The 16658-nt window shown below is 60.5% G+C and overlaps 2 protein-coding genes across 5 annotated transcripts in view; one reads left to right on the top strand and one right to left on the bottom strand.

Moving 5' to 3' along the window:
- Positions 1 to 4877, top strand: part of ZNF335 (zinc finger protein 335) — a 19519-nt gene extending 14642 nt beyond the window's left edge. For all 3 annotated transcript variants that reach the window (XM_065922086.1, XM_065922087.1, XM_065922085.1), the window contains exons 17-27: positions 632 to 891; positions 1705 to 1816; positions 1910 to 2284; positions 2956 to 3098; positions 3183 to 3337; positions 3466 to 3569; positions 3663 to 3740; positions 3981 to 4064; positions 4154 to 4219; positions 4300 to 4381; positions 4463 to 4877. In XM_065922086.1, coding sequence (XP_065778158.1) covers positions 632 to 891; positions 1705 to 1816; positions 1910 to 2284; positions 2956 to 3098; positions 3183 to 3337; positions 3466 to 3569; positions 3663 to 3740; positions 3981 to 4064; positions 4154 to 4219; positions 4300 to 4381; positions 4463 to 4590 — 1587 coding nt within the window. In that variant the 3' untranslated portion in view covers positions 4591 to 4877. The remainder of the gene's footprint in view (positions 1 to 631; positions 892 to 1704; positions 1817 to 1909; positions 2285 to 2955; positions 3099 to 3182; positions 3338 to 3465; positions 3570 to 3662; positions 3741 to 3980; positions 4065 to 4153; positions 4220 to 4299; positions 4382 to 4462) is intronic.
- On the bottom strand, positions 4865 to 16658 carry PCIF1 (phosphorylated CTD interacting factor 1). Of its 2 annotated transcripts, none has more exons than XM_065922089.1 (17): positions 16517 to 16658; positions 14626 to 14804; positions 13120 to 13277; positions 12905 to 13029; positions 11626 to 11763; positions 11380 to 11510; positions 11105 to 11259; positions 10300 to 10447; positions 10123 to 10206; positions 9768 to 9867; positions 8550 to 8712; positions 7570 to 7742; positions 7373 to 7459; positions 7110 to 7294; positions 6437 to 6530; positions 6162 to 6337; positions 4865 to 6078 (listed from the first exon to the last, which is right to left on the bottom strand). In XM_065922089.1, the coding sequence occupies exons 3-17, from the start codon at positions 13241 to 13243 to the stop codon at positions 5853 to 5855; spliced, it is 2109 nt and encodes a 702-aa protein (XP_065778161.1). In that variant the 5' UTR covers positions 13244 to 13277; positions 14626 to 14804; positions 16517 to 16658; the 3' UTR covers positions 4865 to 5852. The 2 variants fall into 2 exon arrangements, with proteins under 2 accessions (XP_065778161.1, XP_065778160.1); XM_065922088.1 differs by having other exon boundaries at positions 13120 to 13262.

The raw sequence follows: 16658 nt of genomic DNA, 5'->3' as shown, positions 1-16658 counted from the left end.
TAATCGATCTTGAGTTTTATTTCTTACATTTCAATCTTTAATCCATTTGAAGCAGACTTTGGAGTAAGATGTGAGGTAGAGCTCTGATGTTTGTTTTTTCTTACTGGTTTGTCACTCGTTCTTCTCTACCTCAGGGTTTCTTAACCATGGCGCTTTGGGCTAGAGAATTCCATGTTGAGGGGGCTGTCCTGCTCATCATGGGATGTTTAGCAGCATCTTTGGCTTCTACCAGCCAGGGGACAATATCCACCCACCCCACCCCACCACCCCCGCCCAACTGTGACAATCAAAACTGTCTCCAGACATGACGCAATGCCCCAGGGAGCAAAACGCTCTATCTTGTCCTTGTTAGAGCTCCATCCCGTCCTTGTTAAGGCTCTCCAGTGCCCCTAGGGGGCAGTAGAGCTCCATCCCGTCCTTGTTAAGGCTCTCCAGTGCCCCTAGGGGGCAGTAGAGCTCCATCCTGTCCTTAAGTCTCTCTCCAGTTGCCAGGAGCACAAAACGGCTTGTGTCCGCGAGTGGTGGGGGCACTGGGTCCGGCTGGAGCGTGGGCAAGCTTTGAGGTCCGGGGATAGAAAAGCGCCTTGAACACCTGCTCCTGCCACCAACCCCACCTGTCATGCTGTTGCAGGTGGCTGTGGTGAAGTCCGAGGACGTGGAAGCAGGGTTAGCGTCCTCAGGGGGGCAGCCCTCCCCAGCAGGCGCCACTCCCCAAGTGGTCACCCTCCACATGGCAGAGCCAGGGGGCAGCGTGGCCGCCGAGAGCCAGCTCGGCCCCCCTGACCTGCCGCAGATCACCCTGGCGCCTGGGCCGTTCGGCGGGGCTGGCTACAGCGTCATTACGGCCCCCACCGTGGAGGAGGGCACGTCGACTCCCGGCACGCCTTACAGGTGAGCCCTGCGGCCGTTTGTAGGTGTGCTGAGGGGAGTGAGGGGAGCACCCCGCCCACCCACGCCGAGTTCACAGGAGGTAAAACGATTGGGCTGTAAGGGTATGGTGTCCCTCTCAGGAAGGGCTACTTCAGAACTTGCAGGCACTTGACGGTCGTGGACTCAGCCAACCACTCCTGAGGGATGCGTGCTTCCCTCACTTTACACATGAGGAGGGAGTGCAGTAGTTCCCCGAAAGTCAGACGCGCTGTGGGTCTGAGCCTGGCCTATGGGCCACGTGCTCCTGGTTCTGGATCCTTGAGGTCTGGCCAGTTCTGACCTTCGTCACACGCTTGGGCTCCTCAGCGACATCAGAGGCCCCACCGCAGCACTTGGGTTCTTCTAGGCTGAGTGAGTCTAGGGCAGAAATGTTCGTTTTCCATGTTCACTGAATCCCTGGGCCATCGGAGGAAGCCCTGAATTCCAGTACCAGATGGTTAAGCCGAGATGGGAGCCAGGAGCCCTGCCTCCCCTGCTCACCCTCTCCTGCCCCACTCGGTCAGACTTGGGTTTGATCCCTGGAGCCCTTCATCTCATCACTGCATGCCCGTGAGGGGGTGGGGATGACCACTGCTGAGCTGGACGGTACAGTGGACACTGGGTCCCTGCTTGTGAAAGAGGCAGCGGAGGTCCCGCTGGTAAAGGGAGGAGCCCGGGGCCAGTCTGTGGTGGCCACGGTCCACTGCAAGGAGGGCTGTCCCAAGGAAGGGGCTCCCGTGGCCCGCCATTCTCCGCTGGAACTCAGCTTCCCAGTCCTGGCATCTGTGCCCACAGCGAGGAGCCCCCGGGGGAGGCAGCCCAGGCCGTGGTCGTGGGTGACACCCTGAAAGAAGCTGGCACGCACTTCATCATGGCAGCCGACGGGACTCAACTGCACCACATCCAGGTGAGGCTGGAGGGGGCCCGCCCCCGCCCCCGCCCCCGCCCCGCCCCGCCCTTCACACGCCCTTTCCCCTCACGCCCCGCCCCCTCTCCACAGCTGACTGCAGACGGCTCCATCTCCTTCCCAAATACCGACGCCTTGGCTTCCGGCACCAAGTGGCCCCTCCTGCAGTATGGGGGGCTGCCCAGAGATGGCCCTGAGCCCCCGGCTCCAGCCAGGACCCACCGGCCAAGGGACCCTCAGGGCTCTGCCTCCCCACCTCCTGCAGCCAACAAACCCCTGGGCCTCGTAGTGCCCCCCTCGCCGCCATCTGCAGCTACTGCCTCATCAAAGAAGTTTTCCTGCAAGATCTGTGCCGAGGCCTTCACTGGCCGAGCAGAGATGGAGAGTCACAAACGGGCCCACGCCGGGCCGGGAGCCTTCAAGTGCCCTGACTGCCCCTTCAGCGCTCGCCAGTGGCCCGAGGTCCGGGTAGGTGCCCCATTCCTCTGCTGGCCCCCGTCTGTGTAACAAAACTTGACTGAGTACCCTCCAGGCCGGATCTTCCGCTCACCACTGGGCTCAGAGGTGACTCAGCTAGGCCCCCGCTCTCAGGGGGCTGAGTCTGGGGGTAGACACACCAGGCGGGGACTAACACCTGACTGTCCCCAGGGTGAACTCAGCACACACACTCAGGGAATGAGTCACGTGGACTTGGGATGCTGGGGGGACTTCCTGAAGGTGATGGCTGAGCTGGGCCGGCAGGACCAGAGGGGTGGTAATGTGAGGTGGCCGGGGAGACACGAGTTTTCCAGAAGACTGAGAGCTATCAATACCAGGGAGGTTCCTGGGAGTCTGTCCCCTGAGAAAGACGAATTCTTAGATCTGACTGCCTGCTGACTTCTCACACAGCTCCATGAGGGGAGGGGGGGCCCAGAACCCAGAGTGTCGGGGTTGGGAACGACCTTTGGAGGCCCCTCTTTGAGCCCATACGTTTCACAGGGGTGACCTGAGGGTGAGCAGGGTCTGGGCTCTCTGAGCGGCCTCACGATGGAGCCAGCGGGGTTCCCCCAGCACCTGCAGAGCGGCAGGAGACCGTGGCACCGGGCTGGTGCACGGGGAGCCGCCGGCCCTGAGCAGTGCTGCCTCCGCCCCGCCCGCAGGCCCACATGGCCCAGCATGCCAGTCTGCGGCCCCACCAGTGTAGCCAGTGCAGCTTTGCCTCCAAGAACAAGAAGGACCTGCGGCGGCACATGCTGACCCACACCAACGAGAAGCCCTTCGAGTGCCAGCTCTGCGGGCAGCGGTGAGGCTGGGGGAGGCCCTCCGGGGCTGCGGGGCCTGGAGGGGTGGGGGGCATCGCCGCTGAGCCAGCATCCTTCCCCCTCAGCTTCAACCGCAACGGGCACCTCAAGTTCCACATCCAGCGGCTCCACAGCCCTGACGGGAGGAAGACGGCAGCCCCCTCTGCACGGGCCCCAGCCCGGCCCCCCACCCAGACCATCATCCTCAACAGTGACGACGAGACGCTGGCCACATTGCACAGTGAGCGGCACTCCAGGATGGACCCGGGCCTGGAGCCACTGCCCCAGCGCACACCCTCGGGCTGGGGTGGAGCCGGGCCATGTCATGTTTGCCTGCAACCTGAGCAACGTTCCCCCTCCTCTGCCCAGCTGCCTTCCAGTCTAGTCACGGGGTCCTGGGTCCCGAGCGGCTCCAACAGGCACTGGGTCAGGAACACATCTTCGTGGCCCAGGAACAGACAGTGAGCAATCAGGTGAGAGCCTGAGTTTGGGGGCCCCACTGGCAGGTTGGGGACAGGGGTGGGGGCACCTAGAAATCTGAAGCTAGAGCTGGCTTGGCATGACAGGAGGAAGCTGCCTACATCCAAGAGATCACCACAGCAGACGGCCAGATGGTCCAGCACCTGGTGACATCTGATAACCAGGTGAGCTGCTGCTGCTGACCACCTGGGCCAGGGGTGCCCACCCTCCTCACCCCCACGCCCTGCTCCCAGGAGGAAGGGGGACAACACCTTGCAAACAATCCCTCTGGGGGTCCATCCTTGCAGTTGCCATTGGTGATGGGGGGCCGGGGGGGAGCGGGTGTCCCTGGCCACCCTGCTCTGCCTTCCTCGTGGAGCTCCTGGGGGGCAGGCTGCCAGCACCTGCCGCTCCTCCCTTCTCAGGTACAGTACATCATTTCTCCGGACGGAGTGCAGCAGCTCCTTCCCCAGGAATACGTGGTGGTGCCCGAGGGCCATCACATCCAGGTAGGCCAGGCCTAGTATAAGGCCGGGGGAGCGGGGCAGAGAGGCCGACACCCCCTCCCAGGGTCACCATGTGGGCTTCCTCTCTCCAGGTACAGGAGGGCCAGATCACACACATCCAGTATGAGCAAGGGGCCCCATTCCTTCAGGAGTCCCAGGTAGAGCCCCTGGGAGCCAGGGGAGCAGAGACTGGGGCAGGGGCCCGTGGAGCCGTGTCTCATTGGCTTCTCTCCTCCAGATCCAGTATGTGCCTGTGTCCCCGGGCCAGCAGCTGGTCACCCAGGCCCAGCTTGAGGCTGCGGCACACTCGGCTGTCACAGGTACGGGGCTAGGCCTTGGGGGCCTGGGAGCCAGGCCTCGTTCCTGGGCCTCAGGTCACCGTCCTCTCCCCTCCCCGGCAGCGGTGGCCGACGCTGCCATGGCCCAAGCCCAGGGCCTCTTTGGCACGGAAGAGGCGGTGCCTGAACACATCCAACAGCTGCAGCACCAGGGCATCGAATACGACGTCATCACCCTGAGCGATGACTGAGCCCCAGGAGCCCAGCGCCAACCGTGGATGTTGATGGGGCCCGCCCTGCTGGGGGTGGAGGCCCACGGGGACTCCCTCCCTGCTGCACCTGGGATCTCCAGACACTGAACAGCCAGCATCCTGTCCCTCCTGGGGAGCCAGGCCTGTGCTGCTGGGGTGGGGGACAGCCATAGGCACCCGCCAGGACGCGCTGGGGGCCCCAGCCTGCAGGCAGGCTTCGAGAGAGAGATTTATTTTTGTTGGTATGTACCCACTGGTCTCAGGCTCAATAAAGGGACCAGAGTCCAGCCTTGGTCCGCTCCCTTTGTCCATGTGCTGCTGCAGCTGGAACCAGGCAAGGCCTTGGGAAGCAGGAAGAGGAGCCTGTGAGAGCCCACGAGGGTGGGGCTGAGGTGGGGGCTGCCGGCCTGAGGTGCACCCCGCCCTGCCTTTGTAAGTACAGCGGCCCAGGAGCGCAGACCCGTGGGCCAGCGGCCTGGCACCCGGAGAGGCCGCCAGGCTGGGGAAGGCGGACAGCACCTTCGAATGCTGCGTCCTCCCCAGCCCCAGGGAGCACTGGCCCATGCCTCGAGGTCCTCAGTGCACAGCCAGGTACCTGCACCGAGGCCAAAGCTGCACTTCCTCCTGGCCCTCGACTGTAAAACACAGCCGGCTGCCCACGCTGGTGGCGCCAGGCATCTAGGTTTCTACCTGCCCTCCACTCCCGAGGTGTCAGTGAAGCTGCTGCTGGCTATGGAAGCTCGGGGCTCGCAGACGGTTGACGCGGGCCTCAGGACCCTTCAGATTCCCTAGGCACAAGCAGAGGCCACCAGGGACCAGTGGTGGGAACAGCAGGATGAGAAGTTAAATATTGGAGCCTGGGGCTGAGTGTGCAGGCCCAGGGGTCATGAGAAGGTGCACCTGGACGTGCAGTGGAGGGCTGTGGTCCTGCGAGTGGCTTCAGCTTCCTCAGCCTGCTCTGCCCTCAAGACCCTCACACGTTCTTGGGGGGTTTCTGTATTTCCTTTTACAAATGAAACAAGGTGGCAACAGGATGGGGTGAAGGGAGGGAGAAAAGGATGGGGCCTATTTACAGGGGGCCTGGAGTGAGTGTGAGGTGGGGAGATGGGGGGACGTGGGCAGGGAGGGGACACCCTGGCAGAGCCACGTCTTCCTATGTCATTGGCAGCCGCCCCAGGAGGCGGGTCCTAGAGTCCACCCCGCCCCCAGAGCCCCAGCAGTCCACAGCAGCACCCAGGGGCTCCTTCTCCCCGCAGGCTGTGTTAAGTGGAGTGCGGCTCTCGGCTCGGGCCCTGCTCCCGGCCTGAGTCCCGGTCCTTGGCCTCCGAGGATGCGGAGCCACTGGAGCCATGGCTGCGGCCCGACTGCCGGCAGGCGACGCTCAGCTCCTGCAGCCGCTCGGGCGTGGGCCCCCACTTGGCGAAGCCGGGCTCGTTCTGCAGGAAGAGCACGGCCGTGTTGTGGACAGCCTTGTAGTGCATTTCCTCCCTGCGGGAAAGGCGGCGGCTCAGAGCAGGGCCTGGCCAGGGGAGCCCGGACCAGCCCTCCCACCCTGCCCGCCCAGCACCCACTTCTTGCAGACGTGCTGGGAGCCGCTGCGGTACTCGTGCTCGAAGGCAGGCAGAACCAGCTGGTGGCGCTTGAAGCGGCTCTGCTCCATGCGGGTGAGCGCTGGGGTTGGGGGTTCCCGCCACTCGGGGATGAACACGATGAAGGACAGGGGCTCTGGCGAGCTCTCAAGCAGTTTCTGTGGGAGGGCCCCCAGGGAGAGTATCAGGGGTTTGCACTCCAGGCCACTGGTCCTCGGGCTTGCCGGCCAACCCCCCACACCCAGTCACACACCCACCTCGAAGTGAGAGACCATAGCGTCCATGAGCTCCTCGCAGAAGGGAGGGTTGGCCTCAAAAGAACCACTCAGCGGGGAGAAGTCCAGGCAGGGCCTGGGGGCAGAGGCGAGCATGTAGGTCCCACCAGGACCCAGCCCCTCCACCAAGAACAGCTGCCACCCCCACCACAGGCAGCCGTTTGAAGAGAGGGCTCTGGTCAGGCCAGGAGCCAAGGGTCACCCGTGATTTGTAGTGGGACAAGAGATGGCCAGCTCTGTTCAACGGCTAAGGACAGAGAGGCTCAGGCTTGAGGCCCAAGTCCATGGAGCTGGTTAGAGGAGGAGGTGGAGCCCAAACCCAGTGACCACCAGGCGGCCGGGCTCGCCCTCCCGCTGGCCTGGCTGCCTCTGTGCCCACCCGCCACAACGCCCATCTGCTCACTGAGGGATCAGGTGCTCCGCCTCCCAACCCAGAATAGTTTACTGAGCGCCACCGGCTGCGTTGGGCTGGCATAGGTTCCCAGGCCTGCAGCAGCGTGTCCATGGCCACAGGCCTGGTTAGGGGGAAGCAGGGACGCCACCCGACACCACCCAGGCCCCGAGCTCTCCAGCATCAGGAAGCAGCTGACTCAGGTGGGCTCTGTGCCCTGGAGGACGCTGCCCGGCAGGAGGCCCAGCAGCACAGGGCGCTCACCCGCGGGAGCCGAAGTAGCCGTCGGTGTCGGGGAAGGCGGAACAGTACTGGCGGAAGTAGCAGTTGAGGGGCGAGGCGAAGCACTCAAAGCTGACGCCGAAGAGCCGGTGCAGGGCCTCGAAGACGTGTACCGGCAGGGAGCCCTGCAGGCCCGTGCCCTCGTAGAGACCCACGCCGAACATCATCTGCGGGGCAGCTGGCTCAGCCTGGGGCCGCCTCCCTGCCCTCCGGGTCAGCCCGCCCTCGGCCACCCCGGCCAGTACCTGGTACCGGCGGAGCAGACACCAGACCCGGGGCAGGAATCTCTCGAAGGCAGAGTCGTCGATGCAGCTGTAGCGGTAAAGGAGCCACTGTGGGGCAGAAAGCAGTGGGCTTCAACCGCAGCCCGCCCGCCGCTGCCCCTGCGGCAGACTCCAGGCCCCGCCTCCCTCGTGGGCCGCCTGCCCACCGGGGCTCTTACCAGCTTGCTGAAGTAGTTGCGGCTGACCTTGACCATCTCGCCCTTGTACCGGACGCACACCACGCTGTTCTCCACGTGCATCTCCACGCTAGGCACCGGGGGCGCGGGCACGGCCAGCCGCAGCGGGTAGCAGTACACCAGGCGGGGCTCCACCTCGGGCGCCTCCACCTCCTCTGCGGGCAGGAGCGCGCGGGCTGTCACCCGCGGGCACCCCGGCCGCCCAGGGCCAGGTGCTCCCCAGCTGCGTCCCAGTGACCAGGGAGGTAAGTCCCATCCCGGGGAGGAGTGAACTGCAGCTCAGGGAAGTGACGTGAACATAAAGTCGCTCAGCCGTGTCCGACTCTTTGCGACCCCATGGACTATACAGTCCATGGAATTCTCCAGGCCACAATACCGAAATGGGTCGCCTTTCCCTTCTCCAGAGGATCTTCCCAACCCAGGTCTCCCGCATTGCAGCGGATTCTTTACCAGCTGAGCCACAAGGGAAGCCCTACGGTAGCTCAGATGGTTCAGTAACTAAGAAGACAGCTAGGAAACCGGCAGGAGCAAGCAGCGGGGGTCCACATCAACACGCTCTGAACGGACTTAGGCCACCGTGCCTTGGGGCCTGGGTTTGCTGCCATGGAGAAGTCTAAGTACACTGCCCGCCTGGTAACAGTCATGATACCATGCACAGGGCTCTTCTGGGGCCCAGCACTGGGAGGTCCCCGAATCCTCACACGCTCATGTAGCTAGGCGTCACCCCTCAGTGAGGCTTGCAGAGGAGGGACGTAAAAGCAGGTCCGCCTAACTACCTCCCCGTCTCTCTCTCGCACCCCCAGCCCTCCCTCTCTCATCACTTGTTTCCTAGAGGGCGCGGAAGCCCCAGCGCCGAAGGTCACACGGCAGGTCCCGCTGCTGGGAGACACGGGCCTCCCGCACCAGTCCTCGGCCTTGACGCGCAGCCTCGCTCGTCCCTTCTGTGCCGCCTGGTGTCCTACCTGGGATGTTGTTCTCCTTGAGGATGGCAAGGTGCTTCTCTCGGATCCGTTTGACATACTCCAGGGAGATGTGGTAGATCTTGCTGCAGATGCCTTCCACGGAGTCCTTGGCTGCGGCCGAGACATGGGGGCCACACTGCCTCCGCAGGTGTTCCAGGCGATCCTGGGGGAGAGAGACTCCTGGTCAGGCTCTGGGGGCTGGCGCGGGAGGGCTGTCAGATCCCAACTGTCCTCGTCCTGAAACAGGCTCTGCTACTTACTAGCTGTGTCACTTAGACAAATCCCTTGGCATCACTGAATCTTATTCCTCAACAGTTAAGGGAACACAAAATACTTACCTAACAAGGCAGTTTGAATATTAAATGCAGTCATTCCCATTAAGGATCTGCCAAGCCCTTGGTATACAGTTACGTATCTAATAAAAGCCAGCACTTACTGCTGGGGTTACACTAGGGCAAATCTCGATACTTGCTGGGGAAACAGACAAACCAGGCATAATCCCTGCTTACAACGCATCTGCAGCCTTTGGGGAGAAAGAATGCTGGAGAACAGGGGCTCTTTGGCCACTGCAGATTTGGATTTGAGCCTTCAGTGATTTGTAAGGTTAACTGTAGGCCTTTGTAATTATGCTGAATTGCACATGTCAAAGTGATGGGTTAAAATGAGTCACTCTTGCTAGTGAGGTCACCTACCTTTATCACTCTCTACGTGTCAAGTACACAGTTACTATCGTGAAGTGCGAAACCTTGTCTCTTGTGAAAAATGGTCCTGAAAAGAAAGCCCATTGCTAGTGCTGGTGGAGAGTTGAAGAGTGATGGGTTTGGGCCAGAAAACAGAATTGTTTTGGACTCGTTAAAGTGGGCGGTTGAATCTGGTGGTAGCTCTGAACTGCAGTAAGGCCACACACACCAAGCAAAGGCAGTCTGTCCATCTGTTTTCCAAAAATCTAAAGGGAGGTCCTTAAACATTCATTAAGTTGAAAAGGCAGCTACTTATGGTGTGTGGCCAAGCACAGGATTCTAGTAAGAACCGTAATGGAAGTGTTCTTTGGGAGAAAGCCAGGAGCTGAGAGGAACACCCCCACAGACATGAGTTGGGGGCCTCGTGAGTGTCAAAGGTCAGCCAAATGCACAGGAGGCGGCTGCCGTGGGGGCCCGCCCGGCCTCGGCAGGCAGCGGGCTTCTCGGAGGCAGTGGCCTTCTGCCCAGGGCCACTCACCATGTAGTCCTCCTTGGAGGCGGAGTGGTCCTTCCTCAGCCAGCTGAAGGTGTCCTCTACGTTCCACTTGACCACCTTCCTGCTGTCAGGAGACGCGCTCCTGCCAGGTGAGGGCGCATAAAGGGGCCGCCTGTTAAGCACCCGCTGCCCCCTTCTTCCTTCTCCCGTTCCACTGCCACTGGCGTTTGGGCATCAACACCCAGGCTGACAGCGCAAGCCTTGCTGTCTGAGGGAGCAGGCCCCATCCGGCCACCAAGCAGCATGACCGGGCCCCGGGGGCGGGCCCGAAGGCCCAGGCCCTCCCCTCGCACCGGCCGGAGCCCCGTCATGCTGGGTCAGGAGACAAGAGCCAAACCTGGACTCGATGAGCCGCCTGGCCGCCTCTGCGTACTTGAAGAGCAGACGCTTGGCCTCCTCCCGGAACTTGATTCGGGATAACCTGGGTCAGAGAGCAGGTAGAGCGAGCCTGCCCACCCTGGCCTGGGCACACACACCACGAGGCCAGGGTCGGCTGGCCTGGCCAGGTGCGTACCTGATGGGAATGTCATTCATGATTTCGCGAAACATGGAAGGTGATACCACTGGTTCACAGTTGCTTGGCAACAGGGGGTCAGAGCCTTTGTCCACGACCTTGCGCTCCAGCATCCAGCGGTTGAAGGACTCCCGGGGGGGCTCAATGCCTGTGGGACAGGACACCGTGTCAAAGTCCGGATTCAGTCAGCAGGCTCCATGGGGCGGCCCTGGAGGTGTGGTGTGGGCGCTGGAGGTGCCAGTAAACAAGGGGCCGCCCCCGCTATGTCAGGAGCGCAGTCCCAGGCAACAGCTCCCGAAGTGTGTCCTGAGAACTGCCAGTTCATAAAGGGAACACGGGGTAACAACGAGGGGACGGACGGATTCTCTATCTAAGCCAAGTTTAAGCAGGCTTATCTATTAATAAAAGCTACAGTTTACTAAGCGCTTACTCCCTGGAGTAATTCTATGAGGGGTAGGTGCTCGCCTTTTCTGCCCTGTAGCAGACATAACAACGCTGCGAACAGTGCCTGGCAGACAGCAAGCCAGCCAGTGGTGACGACTGTTTGTTGTTTGCGTGTTTCGGATGCTAGGCGGGGACCCTCATGCAGGCACTGTTACTACCGCTGTCTTACAGATGGCAAAACTCAAGTGCAGAGAGGTTGGTCAATAAGGCCAGAGTCACAGAGCGGCAGTTCCTGGAGCTGGGCCCCTCCAGCGCACACGCTCAGCCCCCGGGTCCCCGCTGGCCGAACCCTGGCTCCCGCCGGTGGCCCAGCCCTAGCTCCTGGTAGCGGGCGCACGCAGGCAGGCACGCGGGGCAGTACCCTCTCGCTGCTGGCAGAGCTCCCGGTAGTGCTGCCGGAGCTTCAGGATGAGCTGCGAGCGGAGCAGTTCCACCTCGGGGTGCGGAGGCAGCACCTCTGAAGGCCCCCGGTGCTTGATGACCGCGTTGGTCTGAATGTCCAGATCCCAGTACACCCTGGGGGCACAGACAGAGCAGTGAGGAGACGGACGCCCTGCCCGCCACCCACCCCGCCACACGCACACACACAGTCCTGGGCAGGCCAGCCATCCAGGATGGGCAGCAGCGGGGACTCACTCTGTGGGTCGGAGGAGAGCTGCCTGCTGTTTGTCTTCAGGGGACGTGCCCCAGATCTTCAGCGTTGGGGTTCCTGGGATGCTGGGGGAGCTGGGGACTGACGGGCCCGTGGGCGTCATGGGGATTTCAATCTGGAGCAAGAATCCAAGGTATGAGGTCAGAGGAGCTGGCCAGGCTGCACCGCTGCGAGCCCCACCTCCCGACTGCCTGCCAGCTGCCCGCCCACCCCGGCCCACCCACACTCACCTTGGGCTTCTTCACGCCATTGCCGCTGGGCTGCTCTTCCGAGAGCTGCCGCTTTCGGGGCTTGTTCTCAGCCAGAGGGGTTTCCACCAAGCTTGAGTCTTGGGGCAGGGGGGTTGCATTCAGCCCTAAAGGATCCGACTGGTGGAGCGAGACCAGCAGAGTTGCAACCAGGGCCAGCGGTTTCAGAGCCTCAGTACTGCGAGTCCAGCCCCCCTCCCGCCCCTACTCCTACTCCTTGGAGAAGAGCACAGGGCCTGGGGCGCAGAAGGAACACTGGGCTCTGCTTCTGCAACCGTGCACCCCAGGCCAGGGCCTTCCCCTCCAAGGTGGGCCCTGCTGAGCTCTACCTCACCTCTGAAAGCGTGATTTAAGGAGTCAACGCATGTGACCCGTTTAAAAGGACACCTGGCGTAAGAACCAGAATGGGGGCATTCCCTGGCGGTCCAGTGGCTAGAACTCTGTGCTTTCACTGCCGAGGGCGAGGGTTTGATCCTCAGTTGGGGAACTAAAAGGGGAAGATAGTCCCGCAAGCTGAACAGCACAACCAAAAAGAAAGAACCAGAACAGAAAAAAAGGGAAACTTAAACAGCCGGAACTCCTGTGGTGACACCGAGACTATGAGCGTGACGGTGGGCAGGATGCAAGTCCCGCTCTGCCTCTTACTGCTCTGAGGTCTTGGGCTAGTCCCTTCCCCTCTCTGAGCCTGTGTCTTCATCTGCAAAATGGGGGTGGACTGTGCCCAGAAAAGAAAGTCTGCCCCAAGTGACAGGGACCCAGACAGACGGCCTGCACCCACACATCCCCATCACGTCCTCACAGGCTCCCAGACAGTGCTGCTCACCCCTTCCCACTTTCACTCACTAACCTCACCTTACACACTGGTTCTTGAGGGAGCCTTCCCTGTCCACCCCCCTTCCCCGACCCGCTCGGCATCCCTGCTGGGCCCTGACCCTGTTCTTCGTGCAGACGCTGCACTGTAATCCTGGGCACCCCCAGTAGGCAAGGGCAGGAACAGATCTACCTCACGATTGCATCCCAGGCACAGTGCCCAACATGCAACGCAAGTTCAACACCACCCACTCATAGAATCATCTTCCTGTGTCAGACAGTCTCAGCTTCCAGGCAGGCAGGACTGTGTGTCTGTCTTGCTGGGCACTGTGTCCCCTGGCCTTGACACAGTGCCAGGTGAGTTAACAGCTGCTCAGGGTACATTTGGGGAAGGCCCAGATGCCAGACGCTGCTGAGACACCCCCCGCCCCGTCCCGAGGCTTGCACTCACAATCACGTCGTGCTGGCCGAGCACGGGCATCTCCCACAGGGACTGGTTGGTGAACCGGTTGAAGTAGTAGGGGCGGTTCTCCCTTCGGCTCCAGCACTTCTCCCAGCCTGCGTGCACCAGCTCCTCTGCAAACAAGCATGGAATCCAGCCAGGGTCACGGCTGCTCCTGGGCACCCTGCCGACCCCACTGCCCCACCACGGCCCCTCGCCGGTACCTGGGAGGTCCTGCACCAAGCGGATGGGCTTTGGAGAACAGGGCTGGCTCTGACTGGAGGTGCCAGGGGAGTGACTCAACAAGGATGCTTCCTCCCGGGGGCTGCCGTGATTCTCATTGGCCATCTCAGCACCCACACCGGACCTGCCACACAGAGGACTGAAAGGTGTCAGGGCCAGCAGGGCGTGGAGGTCAACCCCGCCCCACCCGGCTCCCCACAACTGCACCCAATTACAATCCACCAAGGGCCCCAGTGACCACCTACATGTGTGAAGCCGATCCAGTCCCATACTGGAGGGCCAGTCTGCTGCCACAGGAGCCTCGGGTCTAAGTTACTGTTCCCTCAACTGTCAAATGGGGGCGTTTCTGTTGCTCTTTTGGCCTGGAATACTCTCCCCATGTCTCTGCCTGGCTTACCACTAGGTCCTCCATCCTCCAGGAACCCTTCCTTCCCTCCCTTCCCCAGGCTAGGCGGTCAGAGTCCCTCCCTAGGACTGTAGCACTCAAATCCTCTGGTCCAACAGCTCAGTTTGCCCCCCACCCCATTAGACTGTCAGAACACCCGGGCCTCACATGTGGGTCCAGTTTGGCACTCTCTGGCGCTCAGCATGGTACCAGGGACCAGCACTCATTCTGCGAATGTTTACAAAGCACCAAAAGTGGCAGACAAGACGAAATAGGGTCTGCGCTTGAGAAAGTTGTTCCCATAAGCAGCAGCAGTAACTGCTCCTCTTCCCTTTTCCTACCCAGTAAAGTCTTAACTGGAACACAGCCCAGCGCAGGAAGGAGTATGGCCTTGAATTAGATGCCTCCTTCTAACTACAAAGCAGGAAGTAATCCTTTGCTAAAAGAACCAGTAAGGCTGAGAAGGAATACCAAGTTCAGTGCTTCATAATCCCCAGGTGAAAACTTACTTTAAACACCTACAGGAGGGTCAGCTTCCTCCGATCAGTATTCCCTATTACCCCACCCAAGGCACAGCTGCCACAAGCCTCAGTGGCCAAAGTGGTTCCCAACCCGCTGTCAGACTCCTGGGGGCAGCTGAGATCAGGCTGATGCTCCTAAAGCTGTTTCAGTGTCATTACACCCAAAAGAAACCAAACGTTTACCCACAAAAAGACCACAAAGGCATAGTTAAACATTGGTTTTTCTCTGCTGTTGAAATTTTATCAACTCATTGTGGTCGCATTGATTATTTCATGATGATCAGAAGCTCTGATGTTGTTGACAACAGCATAGCAATCATTGGGTGGTGGTTTTTATTGTACATTCAGTCACAGACATCATTGTTAATTTGGAAAAGGCAAAGTGGTCACTTCGTCTGTACGGTTTGACAGATAAAAATGCAGGGAGCAAGAGAACACACAATAAAAGGGGGCCTGGATAACAAAAAGGTTTGGAACTACCGACCAAGGGAAGCGTCCTTGGTTCTCTGGGGAAAAGCATAGGGGTGCCTTAGGGCTGACTCCCAGGTTTCAAGGCTGAACAAGGTCCCTCTTTCTCTCACCCTCTGGGGTCTGCAACGCTAGCATGAGAGGGTTTTCTTCTCCGGCCAGATGGACCCCCACGTCACCGGGTCCCACAGAGGCAGTGGGTGGGGGGGACCTGCAGGAAAGCACAGCGCAGGAGGATGGGCTGGTCAGCAGTGGAGTGGACGGGGGCCCAGGGGATTCCTTGCATCAGCAACTGCAGAGCAAAGAGAAGAAAAGAGTCGCAGACCTATGAAATGCTGTAGAACAGGGACATCGGCACGAGAGAGCACGCTGGGAGCCCCCAGGACAGGGCAGGACTGTGGGAGACATGGGGATTCAGGGGATGAAAACAGCACTTCTCACGCTTCCCAACAACCAACAGGTTCACCTTCATGGACCTGCAGCCCACACAGTTCCCCAGGGCCGAGCTGAGGAGAGCCCCGAGCCTGCTTTAACGCTCTGCTCTGACGGCTGTCACATTTTTAACAAATATTTAACAAAGGGCCTGCGCTTTCGTGTGGACATTTGACGCCACAAATTGTAAGCTGGTCTGGCCAACCACAGTACTAAGACAAAAGTGAACAAATATATCACAGATCAGGGGTGGGCACGGCCCCAAGCCACCTACAGTGAGTGAAAAAGCACATTTCTTTGAATCAGGTCTTTAATTTTAAAGGCAATAAAACATGCAAATACATTAAACAACAGAGCGTGTTCACCTTTATTGAAATATTTTCTCCAAGCAATACTGTGTGATACTGGTGCACCAAGTAGGTCAACTATGCAGAGAATGAACAAGCAGTTCAGTGGCCTCAACGTTTAGTGAGGTCAAACCATGACACAGCAGTGTTTCCGAAACCAGCTGTGCATCAGAAACACCAGGGAACTTGTTTAAAACACCCTCAGATTCCTGTCCCTCACTCCACATCGTAGAAAAACGGGGAGGGGCGGTACACAAATATCTATTTTTCACACGCACCCCCCAAGAGTGGGGTTGGGAAACCGGATAACTAATTTTCTCACTTTACACCACTCCAAATCTTCACCAATTTTGTTATGATTAAAAAGCTTTTTAATTTCCCAGGTGATCTGGATACAGCAGGTCGGTGGCTAAAACACCAGCTCTGGGTTTGGACAGACCCCGGTTCCACACGCTTCTGCCATTTTCCGACTTCTAACAAGAATCATTCGGCCTCTACGGTCTCAATGCGTAGAGCCTAGCACATTGTACACTCTCAGTAGGAAATAACTGCTATTACTAAGAGAACGCTTTTATTTATCCTGTGGCTTCCCGACCCCCACGCATACCGCAGTTCAACAGTGCCAGCAGCTTAAGGATAAACAACTGTATCTGCGCAACCAGAGGAACCCACCAGAAGGAAAAAAGACTCCGACTCCAGGATTGGAGGAGGATGGGGCGGGATCATTCAGTAACGCACCAATCAGACTCCTCCGACCCAGTAGGGAGGAGTCACAGGGCTCCCGAAGTGCGCAGGCGCGAGGTCGCGCGAAAGAGGGGGTGGGCCGACTCCCAGCGCGTGCACACCTTCTCCCTACCCTCCAGCGGGGGCGGGCTGTTTGGCGCGCGCGCGCCGGCCCATCTCCCGGGCTCCGCCCCCCGCCCCGCCGCGCGCTCCCGCCCCCGGGCTGAGGCGACTCAGAGTCGGAGCCCGACACAAAGGCGGTGGCGGCGGCAGCAGCGGAGAGGCCCTAGAGGCCGCTCCGCCCGCGCTCTCCGGACCCAACTCGCTCATCCAGGCCACCGGCTCGGCCGCCCATCCGTGGGCCTAAGATGGCGGCGGCGGCAAAGACGGGGCAAGCGGTAGCCCGAAGCGGAAAGCGCCGGAGGGGCCACCGCCGCCTGGCTTCGGAACCCCGGACCCTGGCGCGGCTCGCGGCGGGACCATGGCTTCCTGGGGCTCTTACCTGCCCGCAGCGGACTCGAGGGGACGCGGTTACACGTTCTGCTCGACCGCCCGTTTTGCCGCCTCCGCCTCGCCCTCCCCAACGCCGCTGCCGCCATCTTGTGTCCCGGGCCGGGACTCCGCGCTGCGCATGCGCTGGTTCC

This window comes from Muntiacus reevesi, chromosome 2 (assembly GCF_963930625.1).
Source record: "Muntiacus reevesi chromosome 2, mMunRee1.1, whole genome shotgun sequence".
In the NCBI taxonomy this organism is placed as follows: Eukaryota; Metazoa; Chordata; class Mammalia; order Artiodactyla; family Cervidae; genus Muntiacus; species Muntiacus reevesi.
Note: the sequence above shows the minus strand (reverse complement) of the source record. Positions and strands in the feature narration are given on the sequence as shown.

What these genes read in the sequence shown, in the direction of transcription:
- PCIF1 (XM_065922089.1), bottom strand. Translation starts at nt 13,243, where the DNA reads ATGGCCAATGAGAATCACGGCAGCCCCCGGGAGGAAGCATCCTTGTTG. An exon ending in ATGGCGTGAAGAAGCCCAAG is followed by an intron (nt 11,511 to 11,625) that starts GTGAGTGTGGGT and finishes TTCTTGCTCCAG; the next exon opens with ATTGAAATCCCCATGACGCC. An exon ending in ATGAATGACATTCCCATCAG is followed by an intron (nt 10,207 to 10,299) that starts GTACGCACCTGG and finishes TCTCTGACCCAG; the next exon opens with GTTATCCCGAATCAAGTTCC.